The 17,351-nt window shown below is 33.8% G+C and overlaps 1 protein-coding gene across 1 annotated transcript in view; it reads left to right on the forward strand.

Annotated features, from left to right (window-relative positions):
- Nucleotides 1–17,351, forward strand: part of LOC107444658 (uncharacterized) — a 26,729-nt gene that overhangs the window by 3,996 nt on the left and 5,382 nt on the right. The window contains exons 2-6 of the mRNA XM_071185281.1: nucleotides 1,905–2,196; nucleotides 8,746–8,794; nucleotides 10,378–10,755; nucleotides 12,284–12,374; nucleotides 17,118–17,272. Coding sequence (XP_071041382.1) covers nucleotides 1,915–2,196; nucleotides 8,746–8,794; nucleotides 10,378–10,755; nucleotides 12,284–12,374; nucleotides 17,118–17,272 — 955 coding nt within the window. The 5' untranslated portion in view covers nucleotides 1,905–1,914. The remainder of the gene's footprint in view (nucleotides 1–1,904; nucleotides 2,197–8,745; nucleotides 8,795–10,377; nucleotides 10,756–12,283; nucleotides 12,375–17,117; nucleotides 17,273–17,351) is intronic.

Below are 17,351 nucleotides of genomic sequence, written 5' to 3' on the forward strand. Positions count from 1 at the left end.
ATGCAATCTATAGGACTTACGCGAGTGAGCTGAAATTTTCAGGAAATGCAAAGTGGAGCATGATATGCAAATGATTAGAATTTCAGACCTGTAGCGCATGCGTATGCTGTGGAGCGCCCTCTGAACGGCGGATAGATCCGAATAAATAGACGGCTGTAGCGAGGCGTGTATGGTTATCAGTAGTTATCTGCTAGTGGTAAACGTTAACTCAGTCGTTACTTATACCTCTTCGACGAAAGAGAGTGAGATTTCAACATTTTACGGAGTTTGAACGGGGGAGAATCATCAGTCTTCGTGAAGCTGGATTGTCTTATCGTGCAGTAGCCGCTCGTGTGCAGTGTAACAGCTGCACAGTGATGCGTGTTTGGAAGCAGTGGACGGACGAGTGTCAGACAACTCGGAAATCCAGGAGTGGACCCCGAAATGTCACGTCAGCTAGCGATGATAGACACCTGGTCCGCAAGGCACTGACTGACCGTACGGCACCCTCTAGACAACTGGCAGCACAGTGGTCAATAGCTACAGGTGTTTCATTGTGTGCTTCATCAATTCGTAGACGTCTGCTGCAGCGACGACTGCGCACAAGGTCTCCTTTATACAGGATCCCCCTCACGCTAAGCTATCACCGCCTGCGGCTGCACTGGGCCTATCAGCATAGGGACTGGCGTGCTGATTGGCAGCGTGTCGTGTTTTCTAATGAATCCCTCTTTAATTTGTGGTACCATGATGGCCGCATTCGTGTCAGACGCTGTGCCGGTGAACGTCACCTTCATTATCGAATGCCACAGTGGACGAGTTATGGTCTGGGTTGCCATAGCATATCATGGACGATCTCAATTGCTACGAATTGTGGGTAATCTGAACAGGTAACCGATACAGCAATGAAGCTTTACAGCCCCAAGTTGTTCCCTTCCTTCAAGCCTTGGCAGGTGCTGTATTTCAACAGGACAGTGCCCGCCCTCATATTGCTAGGACTGTTCAATCCTTCCTTGCATCGCGGCATGTACAACTTCTTCCTTGGCCTGCGTATTCCCCGGTTATGTCGCAGGTTGAACATGTGTGGGATTTTGTTGGTCGGCGTCTCGCTCGTGATCCTCGTCCTGTTGCTTCAACAGACGAACTTTTAGAACGCATGCAAGCAATATGGAATGCTCATCCTCAGACAGATATTCAAAATTTGCTTGACTCCATGCAGCGTCGTGTAGCAGCACTTATTGCGGCGGTTGGTGGATAAACAAAATACTGATTTCGATCTCTTGTTATTGCTTGTTTGTTTTGAAAGTTTAATCATTTATTTGTACCTATACCACTACCACTACCACGACTCCTTCATTCTTCCACATTCCACGATTCCTTCATATGTATATATGTATATAGTAAAATAAATAAATACAAAAAGAAACGCGAAGAAAATTAAGAAAAACAATAGGTTTCATTTATTGCGCCTACGATGACGATGGCAGTGTTGTATATCAGAAAGGAGGTATTTTTAAAAAAAAAATTTTTTTTGTTTCACTTTCAGTTTTTATGAAACGCGTTTTGTATTTAAGCGAAAAGAAGAAGAAAAATGCTGTCAACATCTACTGAACCACAGCAGTGGAAGCTGCTTTGAAAATATCAAAACTTGTTTGATTACCGGATGAAACAGAGAGGAGCTGAAAAGCGTTTTTTTTTTTTTGTTTTTTCAAAATCTTCAATCTTCTTCAGGCATCAGACAGGTTTTAATGTTGTTTCTATCGTCTTCCTCGCTTGCGATTCAGTTTTTGTCTTTTCTTCGCTAAACATTTAATTGCGGCCCCTGAAGTGAATACTTTTTTACTTGTTTTTCTTTTCTTTTTTTACAAGAATTCAAAAATATACATTAAGGTCCACAACTTGCATAATTAGATACTTTTATTTTTCAGTCTAAGCCCAATGGTGTTATTTACCTTGATTTTTCTTTGCTTTTGCGAGTTCGTTCTTGGTGAACAATTTCGCTATTACTTGGATATAGAGAATTTGATGGATCCCGATTGGAATTACGCTACGCACACTGTCGGTACTAAAATCCAGTGTGCATCCATGTGCTACAGGCAGCCAGAAGACTGCTTTTACTTTGGGTACGAACAGAAAAGCTGCTACCTCCTGAGAGAGAGCGTCGACAGACACCGGTGCTCCATCGAAAACTGCAGCAGAGATGGAATGAAAATATATAAAGTGAGTATCGTTAAAATATTTCTCATGGAATAAAAAAAACCGACTCTATCTGTCAAATAGGACTGTCTATGGGCTGAGAAGATTTATTAAATCTAGGTTTCTTTTTAGAAAAGCAAAGTCCTTAATTTACACAACTCTTGTCAGGCCGGTCTTGACATATCCTTCTGAATCTTCAACAATGACAAATCTGGAGGAAAATTGAATCTCGATATTTGAGAGAAAGATTTTGAGGAGTGTACTTGGTGTTGTAAATGAAAACAATAACTGGAGAATGAGATTCAAATTTGAACTGTACAAGATTTATAAACATCCCGATATTATTAAATGCGTAAAAATAAATAGAATGAATTGGATGGCCCAAGTGATTCGAATGAGTGATGACAATGCAATAGAAATGATATTGTTATTTAGACCACAGAAGGTGGAGGTTAAGATGGGCTGATTCGGTGGAGTCTGACTTTCTTGCAATTCATGGAAAAAAATTGGAGATCAAGGATAAATTTGAAGTTGTTAGGGAAAAATCTTCAGAGGAAGGCATTGGCACACGCTAGGCTGTCTAGCCAACTATGATGATGATGATGATCGCTGAAATACGCTCTTATAGGTCTGAATCTCACCAAGTCATAGATCCAGGGCTTACCAACAACTTGCCCGGTTAGTAAAAACGCAAGAAACGTCGTGCTAACCACCATCCCCAGGGAAAAAATAGCTTAAAACCTTTAAAAAAAAAACTTCAGATGACCTTTTCTTACTTTTGAGTAAGATTTTTGACCGAAATGCAGCTTTTTTTTCCTATTAAGGTGTCTGAGAAAAATCTTTAGGTTTTTAACTGAAAATCAATCCGAATTAAGTCTGAAAAACCTGCAAGTATTTTTTTGAAAACTTTTCTAAATGCTGACTGCAAATCTCTGAAACACATGTATAACTCTGCATGTTTTCAACGGAAATTTTTTTCCGAAAGAGGTGGTCAGCAGAGAATTCCATTGAACTTCCTTTGACAGCTGACACGAGTAACAGAAAAAAAAATAGCGAAGAGTTTTTTCAGAAGTTTGCTGCGATATTTAGACAGTTAAATATTAGACTAGATAAAAAGATATCAAAATTAATCCTGAAGTAACAAGCTTATAAACTAGTCAATCGAAAATTAATATACATATGCTTTAGATTTTTTATAATTTTCTTGTGTCTAGACGTAAGCAATATTTTTTAACATGAAAGATCAATGATGCTTATTTAAATTAAACTTGACTCTTAACTGAAAAAATAATTAATTTCTGAAATGTAATTAAAATTGCTCAGCANTATATAAGAGTTAAAAGGTGAGTCAAGTTAATTACTTTCAAAATTACATCTTCTGTACATTTTAAGTCTAATATATTATGCGGACCGGAAAGTTATGTCGTTTTCGCTCATTAATATTCGTTAGTTTTAAAAACCAATTCCGTTTTTTTCGATTCATTTTTGATCCGGGATTAAAAGGTTGTTGCTAACGAGGGTGAATATATTATTGATTAAAAATAAAATCTTGATAACAAATATCAAATGCACCGAAACGACATTACTTTCCGGCCCATACAATATGTATAAATGAGGCTAGACTTTAGTGTTGCTCAAATTTTCAACTTGTTTCCTGTTCACATACTGTAAACTTCTGTCACATGGTTTCCACAGCCTGGGAGTGGCTAGAATATTTGGATATTTCTTCAATGTGCTTAGTATAAGAATTTCTGGGTGATTGATTTAACTCTTGTTGCGCGATGGGAGGATTCAATAATGATTTTAAAATAACCCGAAAGTTTATCTCATTAGTACAGAATTTCTGCAAGTTTATCTTGCTTTTAAGGTCCATCTTCCTATACGACATGGAAAGAGAGCATGGAATGAAATTCCACTGTGTGAAACTCCAAGGCATTTAAAATGTCCAACACACATGTTTGATTGACAGGAATTCATTGAACAAAGATCAATCTATCGAAAATATACTTTCCAGATTTGGATTAACTTCAAATCATTAATTTTATTTTATTTTATAACCGTCGTTGAGTGTGCAATTAAAGAAATATAAAAAAGCACTTAGCATAGACCTCAAATTAGTCTTTGTATATTATCTTAGTTTATAACCGTCGTTGAACAGCCGACCCATTTTAGGGTTTACGGTTACTAATGTTCAACTATGTAAGTTTGAAAGCAATTTCAAATTTTCATTTATTTTAAGAATGAAAGATATTAACTGAAGTTTTATTTCATCTCTGTTCATTACAACTTTTTTGCATTAAAGTGTTCCGAAAATAATTTCTGCTCATTTTATTGTGCACTCCTGAAACTAATAATAAGCAGAAAAATATCCCATCATGAAATTAAGATGAAGATAAAAGCAAAACTTTTTAGACAAAATTATATTAAACTATAAATTTCTTGACGAAATCATTATTTTCTTAAACCTGCAATTTTAATACAGCATAAAAAAACTTCAAGGTACAGGTTTTATACCGGTCTCAATTTATTTATACATTATTTGCATAAAAAATTTATATTATTTTTAAACAAATAGCTCAAACCATTTCAATACAATTATTTTTGCTTGATTATAAATTTATAGTTAAAAAACCAATAATAAATTAGTGGCATAAAAGGAAAACATAAATGCATAACTAATTCTCACATGCAAAGATTATTTAGAATAACATAAATTTTATTGAATTTAAAATAATAATATTAAATGGTTTATATATGTGAATAAATTTTGAGAACTGATTATTATGGAATTCCATAATATAAGGCTTCATAAATGTAAAAAAATATTGTTGATGACAGATTTCATCTTTGATAGTCTTTTATAAAACCTGCAGTTTTTATTTTGAATTATTAGAAATCATGGCTTCATAAAGCTTTTGAAAAAAACAAAGATTTCTTTTCGCAGGTCTAGAGTGACCTTTGAAATGTCTGCGTAAATCCTTTTCGAAGGTCTACGAAACGAACTGACCTACGAAATATCTGTAGTTTTCTTAATGAGACATTGCTTTCCCTGAACAGTTTTTGCAGATTTTCTTCCCAGGTCATGCCGTATTGGTCTAAGAAATTTTTAAGATTCCGTTAACCCCTTCCGTTAGCTTCATAAGGATAAATCCTTATGAAGCTATAGTATTATTTAACAGCACATTATTTTGCAAAACACGTGGAAGATATGGAAGTCACTGTCGTATATTAAGTGTTCAGCGTTTGATTATTACGTATCTACGTATATTTTCTCGAAACTTTGAAGGAATATTACACGATGTATGGTTTTGAGTAAGCTACTTATCTTAAACTACACATTTGTCAAGCTTTTGAGTTTTTAAATATTTTAAATTTATTATGCTTAACACTGCTGAAAACTGATTTGGATGATTCTAAAAAATTACAATAATGTAAATTGCATAAAAACAATAACATGAAAAATCTGAAACAAACAATGAAAAATCTGCAGAATGTTAATCAGAAACTCGGGGGAATCAGCAGAATACAAAATCTGTAGATTGCATAATTTTGTCCGAAAAAAATTTATCGAGAATCTAAAATGGCAAAGCATATTACATCTCATTATATTATATCTCATTATATCTCAAATTTTGATTAGGTGACGGTATTTTATTTTACATGCAACGAAAGATACATGGAAAATAAAAAGCCGCCTAACTTATAAACCATGACAGAATTAAAATCATCATTGATCACTTTCAATGCTGTAGTTTAAAATAATAAAGTTGAAGAGTAACGAGATGTTCCAAATTTAGCAAAGAACGACAGCCATCTATACTTTCTCTCCTTGGTTCTCTCGCCAGTTAATTAAATTATTGGTAATATTCATGTATAAGTCTATGTTAAAAAAGAGCGCCTGTTGTTAAAAATCGTCACATAAATAATTCAAAAAACTTAATATCTGACTATCTGGACTATAATGTATTCACGTTTCCCTCAAATAAAGTGACTTGAACAGCAGTGGCTCAGGGAATAGAGCGCTTGTATCCCAACGAGATGACCCGAGTTCGATCCCAGCGATAACAGGTCGATTCGAATTCCGCACCCGTCTCACACCGACCAAAGCGCTGACATAAAGTACCTTCGGTGGTACACAGATCAAAGATTAGCGTCCCCTTACCATCAGGTTAAGGCTGGAAGATTTTCGTGGTTTTCTTCTCCATGTAACGTAAATGCAGTTAGTGCCCTCTAAAAGTCCTCCATGAAGGCAAATTTCTCTTTATACTTGATCCAGGAGTCCCCTTGTCTTCTGGATAGGGATCAAAATTACAACCGTAAATCCTAAAATGGGTAGGCTGCTCAACGCCGGTTACAAAATATAAATTATTATAATTTCATTATAATAATTTAAAGCTTTTGCTTTCTCGAGAATCATGAGTCATAATTTGGAAACAATTTTTCTAAATTAATTGCTTTTCCACAATTTTTATCATTTTTTTTTTCTTTTCTTGACAATGATCAAGGAAAAAAAAATGACGGTTAAAACCTTTCATACACTACAGGCAGAAAGCTCACAAAAATTCTTTTCGGTGACTCTAGTTCTAAAAAAATTTAAAAAATTGCATATACATCCAAAATTACAAAATAATGCTTGAAGTATTTCTGGAGAAATTTTAAAAAATGATAAAAACTGAAAGTGTGTCTTTTATTATTGTGGGGTAAGGCATTTTCTCTAACGCAAAAAAATATACAACTCGAAAAAATAAATAACAATACTTTTAATTACAGTCGCTGAATATTGCATTCGCATATTTATTGATCCATTTTGAAGGTTAAATCACAATAGAAAAAATTGTGATCCCCGCTAGGCAATTACAGGTTACTCGTTGGCAAAATGATTGTTGCTTAATTTACTTTTGGAAAAGAAACTCTATTGTGTTTTCATCTTGGACATCTTTAACTGATAATCCTGAACTGCTCGGTACACAATTTCGCAGACATATTGAATTGCAGCTCAGACGCATTCTGTGTAAATTCTTTTGATGACTGAATAGACATTGAACAGCCAATCGAGATCAATATTATCATTTTCAGATGGGTACAATGGTGCTTGATGGTGATTATAAGCTGCATCATACACCTTTTTCGAATTCACAAGCTAATACATGAAATATGATTTGAAAGCTAGGCTTTTTTTCAATTTTACATGAAAAGTGAATGAATCATTTATATTGCGTGGAAGACAGTCTACGATTCTTGTGCAAGTCATTGGGTACTTTGACAATGGATCCTTTCATCCCTAACTGGTGATCAACACCCAGTTCTCGTATTTGCATGAAAGGGGTTCGGAGAGTCACCATCCCCTCTTCGGTAGGGTTCAATTCCCTCAACCACTTTGGTATTTTTGTGAGGGACGGGCTTCATGATTGCGTTTGCGAACGGAATCCTTTCGTTTTCTCGTTTGTGTGGATTGCTTAAGGTATTCCCGTCTGCGTTCTTTGGCTTTGGCTGTTTCAGCCTCGGTAAGTTTAGGCCTTGGCATCGTTTTTCTTCTTGATTCAACTCTGACTTTTGGGACCGTGTCAATCAGTTTCGACCCTCTTTATTTGTGATACTCACCTGAATTAGTAATGAAAACGATCCAGTTTGAACTGTATGTTAGAATTTCTGATTCTTAATTAAAACAATAAAAACAAAAATATTATTCAAATGATGAAATTCTCTTTTATTCACAACTCGAAAAGTATTTATGGGATCTCACATTTCCCATATCTCAAAAATAAACTCTCCAACTTAATACATAACAAAATTAAAGTGAAAAAAAGAATTCGAAAAAAATTATCAAACACCAGCGGTCACCATAGCAACGCATGAGCACTGTTCACTATTACTCTTGATTATTAAAGTTGAAAAGTGATGACGCCATGAAATCCAAACCAAGACCCATTTTGGCAATGAGTAATATATTCGTAACCATAATACGAACTTTTTCAGAAAGTTGCATGAAATGTTTCATGCATGCGTTGAACGTAACGCGGTTGCAGAAAAGGCGGATGCTTCTAAGTCTTGCGATCTTTATTCGATTTATCAATTTTATCTTTAGATCATTAGATCATGTGTACTTTTCTGTTTCTTCCTTCAAAAAAAATGATTCGTTTCATTTGCTGAAAAAATAAATACAAATTAGAGAATCTTACCTTGTTTCTAGGATATGAATTTTGTCTTTGAAATTCATCAAATCTAATCATTAATGTCCATAGTGATTAATAATTAAATCTGTTTAAATGGCTGGAGCACCCTGTACCTTCCTGTCATGTAATTTCAACGCTTTTAAGCTCAAACAAAAAATGCGAGAAAAAGGAAACAGTTTCTTTTTATAGTTTTTAAAATTTTTTTTTTAAATATTTGAAAACTTGCGATTCGTTTAAATCTCGTATCTTTTTTGTTTCTCTTTCTTTGAGGTGAACTGAATGTTCTGAACAACCAAAATGCAGTTCCGAGATTGATAGATAGTCAAAAATGAGAGATTTATTTCCAAGTGTGTTTAAACCAATGACTGCCTCAATCAAATTTTTTCTTCTTAACTTTTAGGTAATAATTCCCCCCTTAGAAACCACTACACCCATGACTACTTCAGTAGGTAAGTATTATTCTAATATCTAATCGTATATTAGCAAACAGAACAATACATTATTCATTAAAAGGAGACACAATTAAATTGAATTCATTTTTATGGATGGAATGAAAATCGGTTTTCTCAAGAATTATTTTCAAGCTCCGATTCGAACTTCTAGTGTATAACTTCTATCGGTGTTTAAACTTATGGATGTGCATTATTTAACTGGAGCTTATCCCAATTCGTTGACTTCTTTTCCCCGAAAACGTGAAACTTATTACCCAAATGTTTCTTTCTTTCATAGTCATTTAAATTTTCGAAAGTTAATCTATAATCATGGACTTACTGATTTTCTTCTTAGACTTAGTGGTTGCTAAGATAAGAAAATACCCGTTTAGTTTAAGCATGAATAAATTACAACTCTTTTTATAATGGAACTTTTCATATCACTTCAATTTTTTTTTAAAAAAAGCCCTATCCATGAGTTCAAAGAGAATTTCAAAAAAATTGAGAAAAGAAGGTCCTTTTTTGAAAATTTTGTGTTTTTATAAAAAGGCCCATTTTTCTATATCAATAAACTAGCCGTCTTCGACGAATAGCTGGCCGGCTGTTGAGGTTTGAGTTCGAGATTAGATATAGTTTTGAGTTTCCTGTGCTGGCAACATCTTATTGTTTTTTATATTCTTTTTGATGTAAATAAAAGTTAAGTTTTCAGTTTGTTCTACGTGACTTTCAGTCTGATTTGCTCTCAACAAAATCCAACACAAGTACTCCTTCGCGTCAGTCTGCCATGAATGCCAGAGTTTTTACTGATTTTGACCGGCAGGATTTCTTTTCTCGGTATAGAGTACTCTTACAATCATTCTAAGAATCTTTTTCATCCATTTGCAGAAGCATATAACTATCGGTGATGGGTAAAGCAATACATATTAAACGGGTGTATTTAACTCACATGATACTTTAAAGGAGTTATTATAGTCCAGAAGTTAGACATTTTCTTTGGAACAATTAATGCCGATTTTTATTTCATAGAAAACTCTGTTTATATCCTCTTCGAACTTCTAAATTATTAATCTGATCGTATCGAGATGGGTTTTATTCAATTCAGCGTGAAAAATATGCACCGAAAACAATAGTTCACTTGCTTTTCTGGAGAAAAAAATTCATTTCTCAGCTGAAATTAATCCCATTTTCTTAAAAACTAAAGTGAGTAGGAGAGTAGGAGAGTAGGGAGAGTAGGAGAATTTTCAGGTATCCATTATATTGACACGAAAATGTTTTTATCAAAACGTATTTTGGACGTTAATTTTTCCCCTCTTTTAGTTATAATAATTGGATAATTAGTTCAACCTTTAAAAGTAATCGCCTCTAAAAAATGAAAAAGGACTTTTAGTGGTATTATTCAGAACTTTCGAAACTGAGATTTCGGGTATTCCCGTTCAAACATTTCATTTCAACGATTTTTTTTCTTTTGACGTTTTATGCAGACATGCGATCACTCATTTTTTATTCTTTTCTTATTTCTCACTCCTAAATTTACATATATTCTGTATGTCGTGCATTATCCGCTCAAGAAATCTAACACTAATAAAATTTCTCTCAACAAGCATTCACTACTACTGAAAAGGAAACAACCACCCCAGATATAAGCTCAACCACTGAAACTACAACTGACGTGACATCAACAACCACCGATGCAGCAACAACACCTAAACAGACAACGACAACTACCCCTGGCACGACAACTACCCCTGGAACGACGACAACTACCCCTGGAACGACGACAACTACTCCTGGAACGACGACAACTACTCCTGGAACGACGACAACTACCCCTGGTACAACGACGACTACTGCTGACACAACAACAGCCAAAGAAACAACTTCTGTATTACCAACTACGTCTGAAGCGACGACCACTACGACGGCAGAAACAACCAGTACCACCATAACAACAACGACCCAAGCAACTACAACTACGACAGGTATGCTTTAAAATAAAAAGTGTAAATTTAATATCTCATACTAAAGTGATGAGATGCGTGCATTTGTAGCATATCCGTAGCTTCATATATCAGGATGATTCAGTTACTAAGTTTGAGGGAGGTATTGCACCTCATAAGGATTGAACATTGCTTAAAGACTATAAATGTCATCGTGCCCCACAAAGTTATGAGCTGACTGTTCATGCGTATTCGAACTTTTATTTATCTAAATTGTCTTAATTTCGTGTTAGTTTCACATTTTTTAGTAACTATAGTCAACAAGTGCATTCATATAGAATCTCTCCGATTCTCAAAGTCTGGTCGTCATTTTTCTAAAAACATAATTTCTAACCTTATTTTATCTCAGTTCATAAACTATCGGTTTCAGAAACTATCATCTGATTTTCATATTGTGTTTATGAATCATCATGTTTTATTCAATATTTTGACGCACCAAAGAATAAGAAATGACTCGTCCACTATTTAAAAACTAATCCGTAAGCCGTTGCTTCGATTTCAAACCTGTGAATTACGTTGCTCAACTATACATACTGTTGAATTAAAAACTTGCTTTAGATCTAAAAAAAAAAAAAAAAAAAATTTTTTTTTGACAAATGTCANTAAAAAAAAAAAAAAAAAAACATTTTCTTACATTTTATTTCATATAATTCATTATATTTTATTTTACAACCATTGTTGATCAGCCAACCCAATCTTGACTTTACGACTACCCATATTCAACTCCGTATCCTTGTTATTTTGAACCCAATCGGAAAGACAAAGGAACTCCTGGATCAAGTATTGGGAGAAAATTTGCCTTCCTTGAGGACTTTTTGATGGAACTAACCCGCATTTGCGTGACATGGCGAGGAAAACCACGAAAATCTCTTACGATTTTCGGATGGCAAGGGGACTCTAACCCGTGATCCGTCTTCCACTGAGAATAGTTTATGTCAGCACTGCAGTGGGTGCGACCTGGGTGCGGAATTCGTATTGATCAGCCTTTGCTGGAATTCGAACCTGGCTCACCTTAATAGGTGGAAAGCGCTCTATCCCCTGAGCTGCCACGGCTCGCATAGAATTCACTGAAACATTGTTCAAATTTAAAATTTTGCGTGAAAAAATTCATTATTTGTTATTTAATTTAGGCTCTCGCTTTACAATTCATTGCACTCGCGTATGTTCTAAAAATAAGCCCCCCACGAAGTGGACTTCCATTGTGTGAAAAACTGGTCGACCTTTTGTTCTCGAAAATGTCGCAAAAGCACCAAAAACCACATTTATTTTTAAATTCATTTATATATTTTAATATGCAGCATTCGGTGGGAAAAAATTTAATTTGAACATTCCACAGAAATATACATCCATCATGAAATGCTTACTCGAAGCAAATACTTTATGCTTAACAAACGGAATCGTTTTACAGTGAAACATTTGGTATTTGTCACTCGGAGGTTCAATGGTAGAAGAAAAACAACAAGAAAGAAGAAGAATTGTCATCATTGAAGTGTTTCTTTCTTTTATACAGGTGCACCGCAATTTTCGTGTGATCCTCCGGACGGTGCTGCAGCTGAACTCCTATGTCCCCAAGACAGTTACCTTCTCAAAGCATTGGGATCGTAAGCATCAACGGATGTTCTCCTATTCAGTTTTGACATAATTGAAAAAGAGGATTTGTAGTGAGAAAACTTCTGAACCAAATGTGCCTAACCTATATTCCTCTTTTTCGTCGATTTTCTTTTTATCATTATTAGTATTTTTAACTCTTAAGGACTACTTTTGGGGTAAATTAGGCATACAAAGTACGGAATTTTACAAGAATTCGACATTTTATATAATATTGATATCACATTTCATTAGGGCAGGATAGAGGAGAGAAGGGTACTCTAAAGTCTGTAAAAAGTGACAAAATTGACCCTGAAGGTGACAAGTACGATTGAATATTCATACTTGAAGATCACGGTAAAAATTTCCCTGGAGACAAAATACAGAACTATTTTTTATTGAAGTTATACTTCCTATGCGACTTCCAACAAGGCTGCGTTAAACGTTTAACGCTACACTTTTATTGGACGGGAAATCACGTGGTAGGATCCAGTTTTCCCTCATTCATTTCCATATTGTTTGGGTTCTCACTAGCATAAAAATAATAAAAGTCATAAAAGTATTGTTTTTCTATAAATATTTTTTTAGTTTGATTTGATACACATATAATTTAATAGGGTAGTATTTTTTATTTTCAAATTTAGTGGATAACAATTGTAAAAAATGAGTGAAAACAATCCCACGGACAATGCGACGGATTTAAGGTTATGTCAAGGTACGTCTCTTGTGAATATCAATTGATTGTTAGGTTTTCTCTTCTGAAATTACATTATGACGCATTCACATTAATACAAGTACATTTTCCAGGGCGAGACGATAAGGCAACCACAAACACTTCCACTGGTTCAAGAGGGAAAAATGCACAATATTACCGTGATTACAGAGCACGGAAGCGAGAGGAGCAGGTAAAAGAGTCGTAGAATAGAACTAGTGATCCTTCTACGACTGCTGATTCTTCTACAATTAACGTCGCAGGTTGCGAAGTTTAACTTCTTCCNTTTTTTTTTTTTTTTTTTTTTTTCAAAAATAAATTTCCGTGTTGAAAATTAGGTTGAGTTTGGTTCAGTAGTTTTCTCACAATCGAGTTTTTAACATTTTTGTTCTTATTATTATATTATAATTTCGAAATGTTTGTCCCCTTTTTTCTATATTTTTTTAAAATTCAAAACTATAAATACATCGAAGTTCATTTTGCTTATTAAAACAGTTATCTTTGTAAAATACAAGATATGTGATAAATTACACTAAGGGACAATTTTTTTTCTTCTGTTGCATAAGATTTTTGAGCAGATCTTAAGGGACTTCATACTGACTGCAACAGCAACAAAACCCATGTTGCAATGACTTAACGCATGCGCACTTTTTTCACCTTCCTTCTGTTGCAACAACCAGCGATTGTTTTCGCATTGGCTTCAAGAATTGGATGGGGTTCAATTTTCGTCGCTGTTGCAGACTCAGAGATTCAATCCGATTCATATTATATTTCTAATCTCAAAGGCAAAATACGATGAAATCACGTATGATTTTAATGTTAATATCATTCAGAACATAGTGACTTATGTTTAGATAAAATATGTGAATATATTTGAAAGATTTATTTGACATACATTAAAAGACATTTTTATTACAAAAATTTATTTTAAATGTTTTCATTTATGTAAATCTTAGTTGAAATAATTTTTAAATATATGTGAAATAATACAATTTTTAAAAACATTGATTAAAAATTTTTAAAAATATATATTGACTTGATTTAGAGACAGTGCTTCTAACTTCATGAATTCCTAAGATAAATTTTTAAAATTCTAAAGAGGGATTAATCTGCCGATCTTTCGTTGGTTTAAGCTATTTTAATGAGTTTTGTTAATTATGAAAAATGCATTGAATAGATACTTTTCTTTATTTAATTCTCTGAAAGTATTTTAAATTCATTGCGAAAAACTTAATAACGCGTCATAAGTTTTTTTCCTAAAATTAGATTTTTTTAACTGTCATTTTTATCCATATTTTTTGTCCAAATGTTTGAGTTCAAAAACGTTATACATAAGAGGGGACATATCTCGTAAATGCTGTGACACAATTCTAGGGGAATTAGGGCTCATCATCGGGATTAAAATTGCATAAGAACCCGAAAATGTCATCACATGAAGCTTCCCTATTACTGAACTGCTTCATGTGCTTCTGAACAGTTTATAATAAGCGAAACAGCCCCAATACGCGCATGACGACATTTCCGGACATGGGTTCCTGTGCAATTTTAATCCTGATGATGTGGCATAATTTCGCAACGTTTATGCGATTCCTTGTTACATAAAAAAAATTTTAAACTTTTACATTTCAACCAAAAATAGGGCAGACTTTATATGCTAGATTTGAAATCAACGATGCGAAAGATGTGTTCAAAAATCTTATGTAACAAAAAAAAATTCGCGGATATAATAGTGCGAGATGAAGACGAGAAAATATCTTTTCTTTATTTTGTTTTCCAATTTTTTAATATTTAAAAAAAAAACTTTTTAATTTTAAAAATATTTTATTTCATTAATTTTTCTTCTTTTCTTTATATTAATCTTTATTATTATATTATTTTCCATGTTATCTCAATATTTCTAACTGTGCGTGTGCGTTTCCGATTAGTAAACAGTTGTGTAGGGTAGGTTATTATTGTTTATAAGTCGTGGCAGTTATGATATTGTTTCTCCTACCAAACATTCACAGAGAAATATACAGTTTTACTATAAGTTTTTTCATATTCTTTTTGAAAAGGCTGCCGTTATATTATGAGTGTAAATACTTATGGCTTAAAAATCGGAGAAATGAAAAAAAAAATATATANTGCCGTTAATGAAAAAAATATTACGAATACACAGAAATGGAGATTTTATACATCAATTATATTCAAAGTTCCAAGTCATTTATAGGATTAAAACACAGGTTTTCACTGATTTTCAATAAAATTTCAAGATTATAAATCGATTAGAAATCATTAAATTTCAAGATTATATTTCTTTAGAAACATACAGTGGTGGCCAAAAGTGTGGACATTTTTTGATAGTTTCATGCTTTTCAACTTTGTGTGCTTGAAGAATATATTAATTTTCACTTAAATACAAGCGTTTATGTATCAAATTGAAGGTAATTTAACGTAAAATTTAATAATAAATACAGTATTACAATATCTGAATTACAAAAAAAGTTATGCTCATTTTAGTAGAACAAACAAACACAAATTGTTTTGAATAAGAACGTGTTTTGAAGTAAAGGCGTACTAGCCAATCACAAACACTGTTCTTAGAAGAGTTATTGTTGTGGAAATATTTTGCGGAATGATGTATACTATTACAATTAAATAGAGTATTGCTGTTTTTGAATATTTAAAGTCCTTCTATTTAATTAAACTAATTTTAAACAGTGTCATCAACAAGAAGAACTAATTGGACATCTACAAAAAGAAGCCGAATTGTCATATTGAGAAAAAATGGCCTCTCTTAGGCTGAAATTGCGAGGCAAGTTGGTAGTTCAGTGACTTGTTCTGGTGTAAGAAAGTTCTGTTTACGTTATGAAAAAACGAAATCAGTGGAAAATAAAGCCAAATCAGGCCGAAAAAAATGCACAAGTGCTACTGCCGATAGAAAAATTAAACGGCTATACCTTCAAGATAGAAAAATTTCATCAGATGCCATTAGATGTGAAACGAATGCAGCTGGTATTGCAGTAAGTTCAAGAACAATAAGAAGAAGGTTATCAGGATTTGGACTACAAGCTAGAATTCCAAGGAAAAAACCTTATTTAAATCAAAAGCAACACCAAAAACGAGTTAAGTGGGCAAAAGAACACATTAAATGGTCAGAAAATCATTGGAAGCAAGTAATCTGGAGCGATGAGAGTAAAATATGGTAGTGATGGTAGAAAATACGTTAGACGTAGAGTAAATGAAGCACTTCATCCTGATTGCATTGAAGCAACTACAAAAAACACAACAAATGTCATGATTTGGGCATGTATGTTTGCAGATGGAGTGGGCCGAATTCAAGTGATTGATGACATCCTGAATGCCAAAAAATATATCGAAACTGTCCTGAAACCAAAATTGATACCTTCCATCAGGGATCTCTTCCCCAACAACGCACCATTTATTTTTCAGCAGGATCAGCTGCACGCCACACAGCAAAAGTATGCCAATCATGGTTTCAAAATAAAGGCATAGATATATTACCATGGCCAGGAAACAGCCCAGATCTCAATCCAGTTGAAAATTAGTGGTGACGTTTGAACATTCTTGTACGAAAAAAACGCCCATCCAATAAAAGACAATTTACTGAAGCTATAATTAATTCTTGGCACCATGTGATGACGAAAGAAGGACTTCAAACACTCGTTCACTCGATGAAAAGACGCTCTGAAGCTGTCTTAAAAAAAAAAGGGTTATCCTACTAAGTATTGATAGTGTAAGTATCACTTTAAAAAAATGCAAATCTAAGATAGATCTTACTATTAGCTGCATAACTTTTTCTTTTAATACAGATATTCTAATACTGTATTTATTATTAAATTTTACATTAAAGTACCTTCAATTTGATATATAAACGTTTGTATTTAAGTGAAAATTAATATATTCTACATGCACACAAAGCTGAAAAACATGAAACTTTCAAAAAATGTCCACACTTTTGGCCACCACTGTATATATATATTAAGAGAACTTATACATCATTTTGTTCAAAATTGAAATGGTAGGTAAAACAAATGTCTTTCAGCAAAAGTCCATTCTTCGGAGACGCTCTCTCACCGACATGCAGCACTTTCAAGGACATACTATATGGTGACGTGGAAACGGAGAAGGTATTCTGGTCGTTGGATGGAGGATTCACTATCAATGCTTATTGTGATGGGGAACGTGACGTCATTCTCAGTGAGTCTCTATAGTCGCACGCACACACACACACACACACACATATATATATATATATATATATATATCAGGCCCGTAG

This window comes from Parasteatoda tepidariorum, chromosome 9 (genome assembly GCF_043381705.1).
Source record: "Parasteatoda tepidariorum isolate YZ-2023 chromosome 9, CAS_Ptep_4.0, whole genome shotgun sequence".
Lineage (NCBI taxonomy): Eukaryota > Metazoa > Arthropoda > Arachnida > Araneae > Theridiidae > Parasteatoda > Parasteatoda tepidariorum.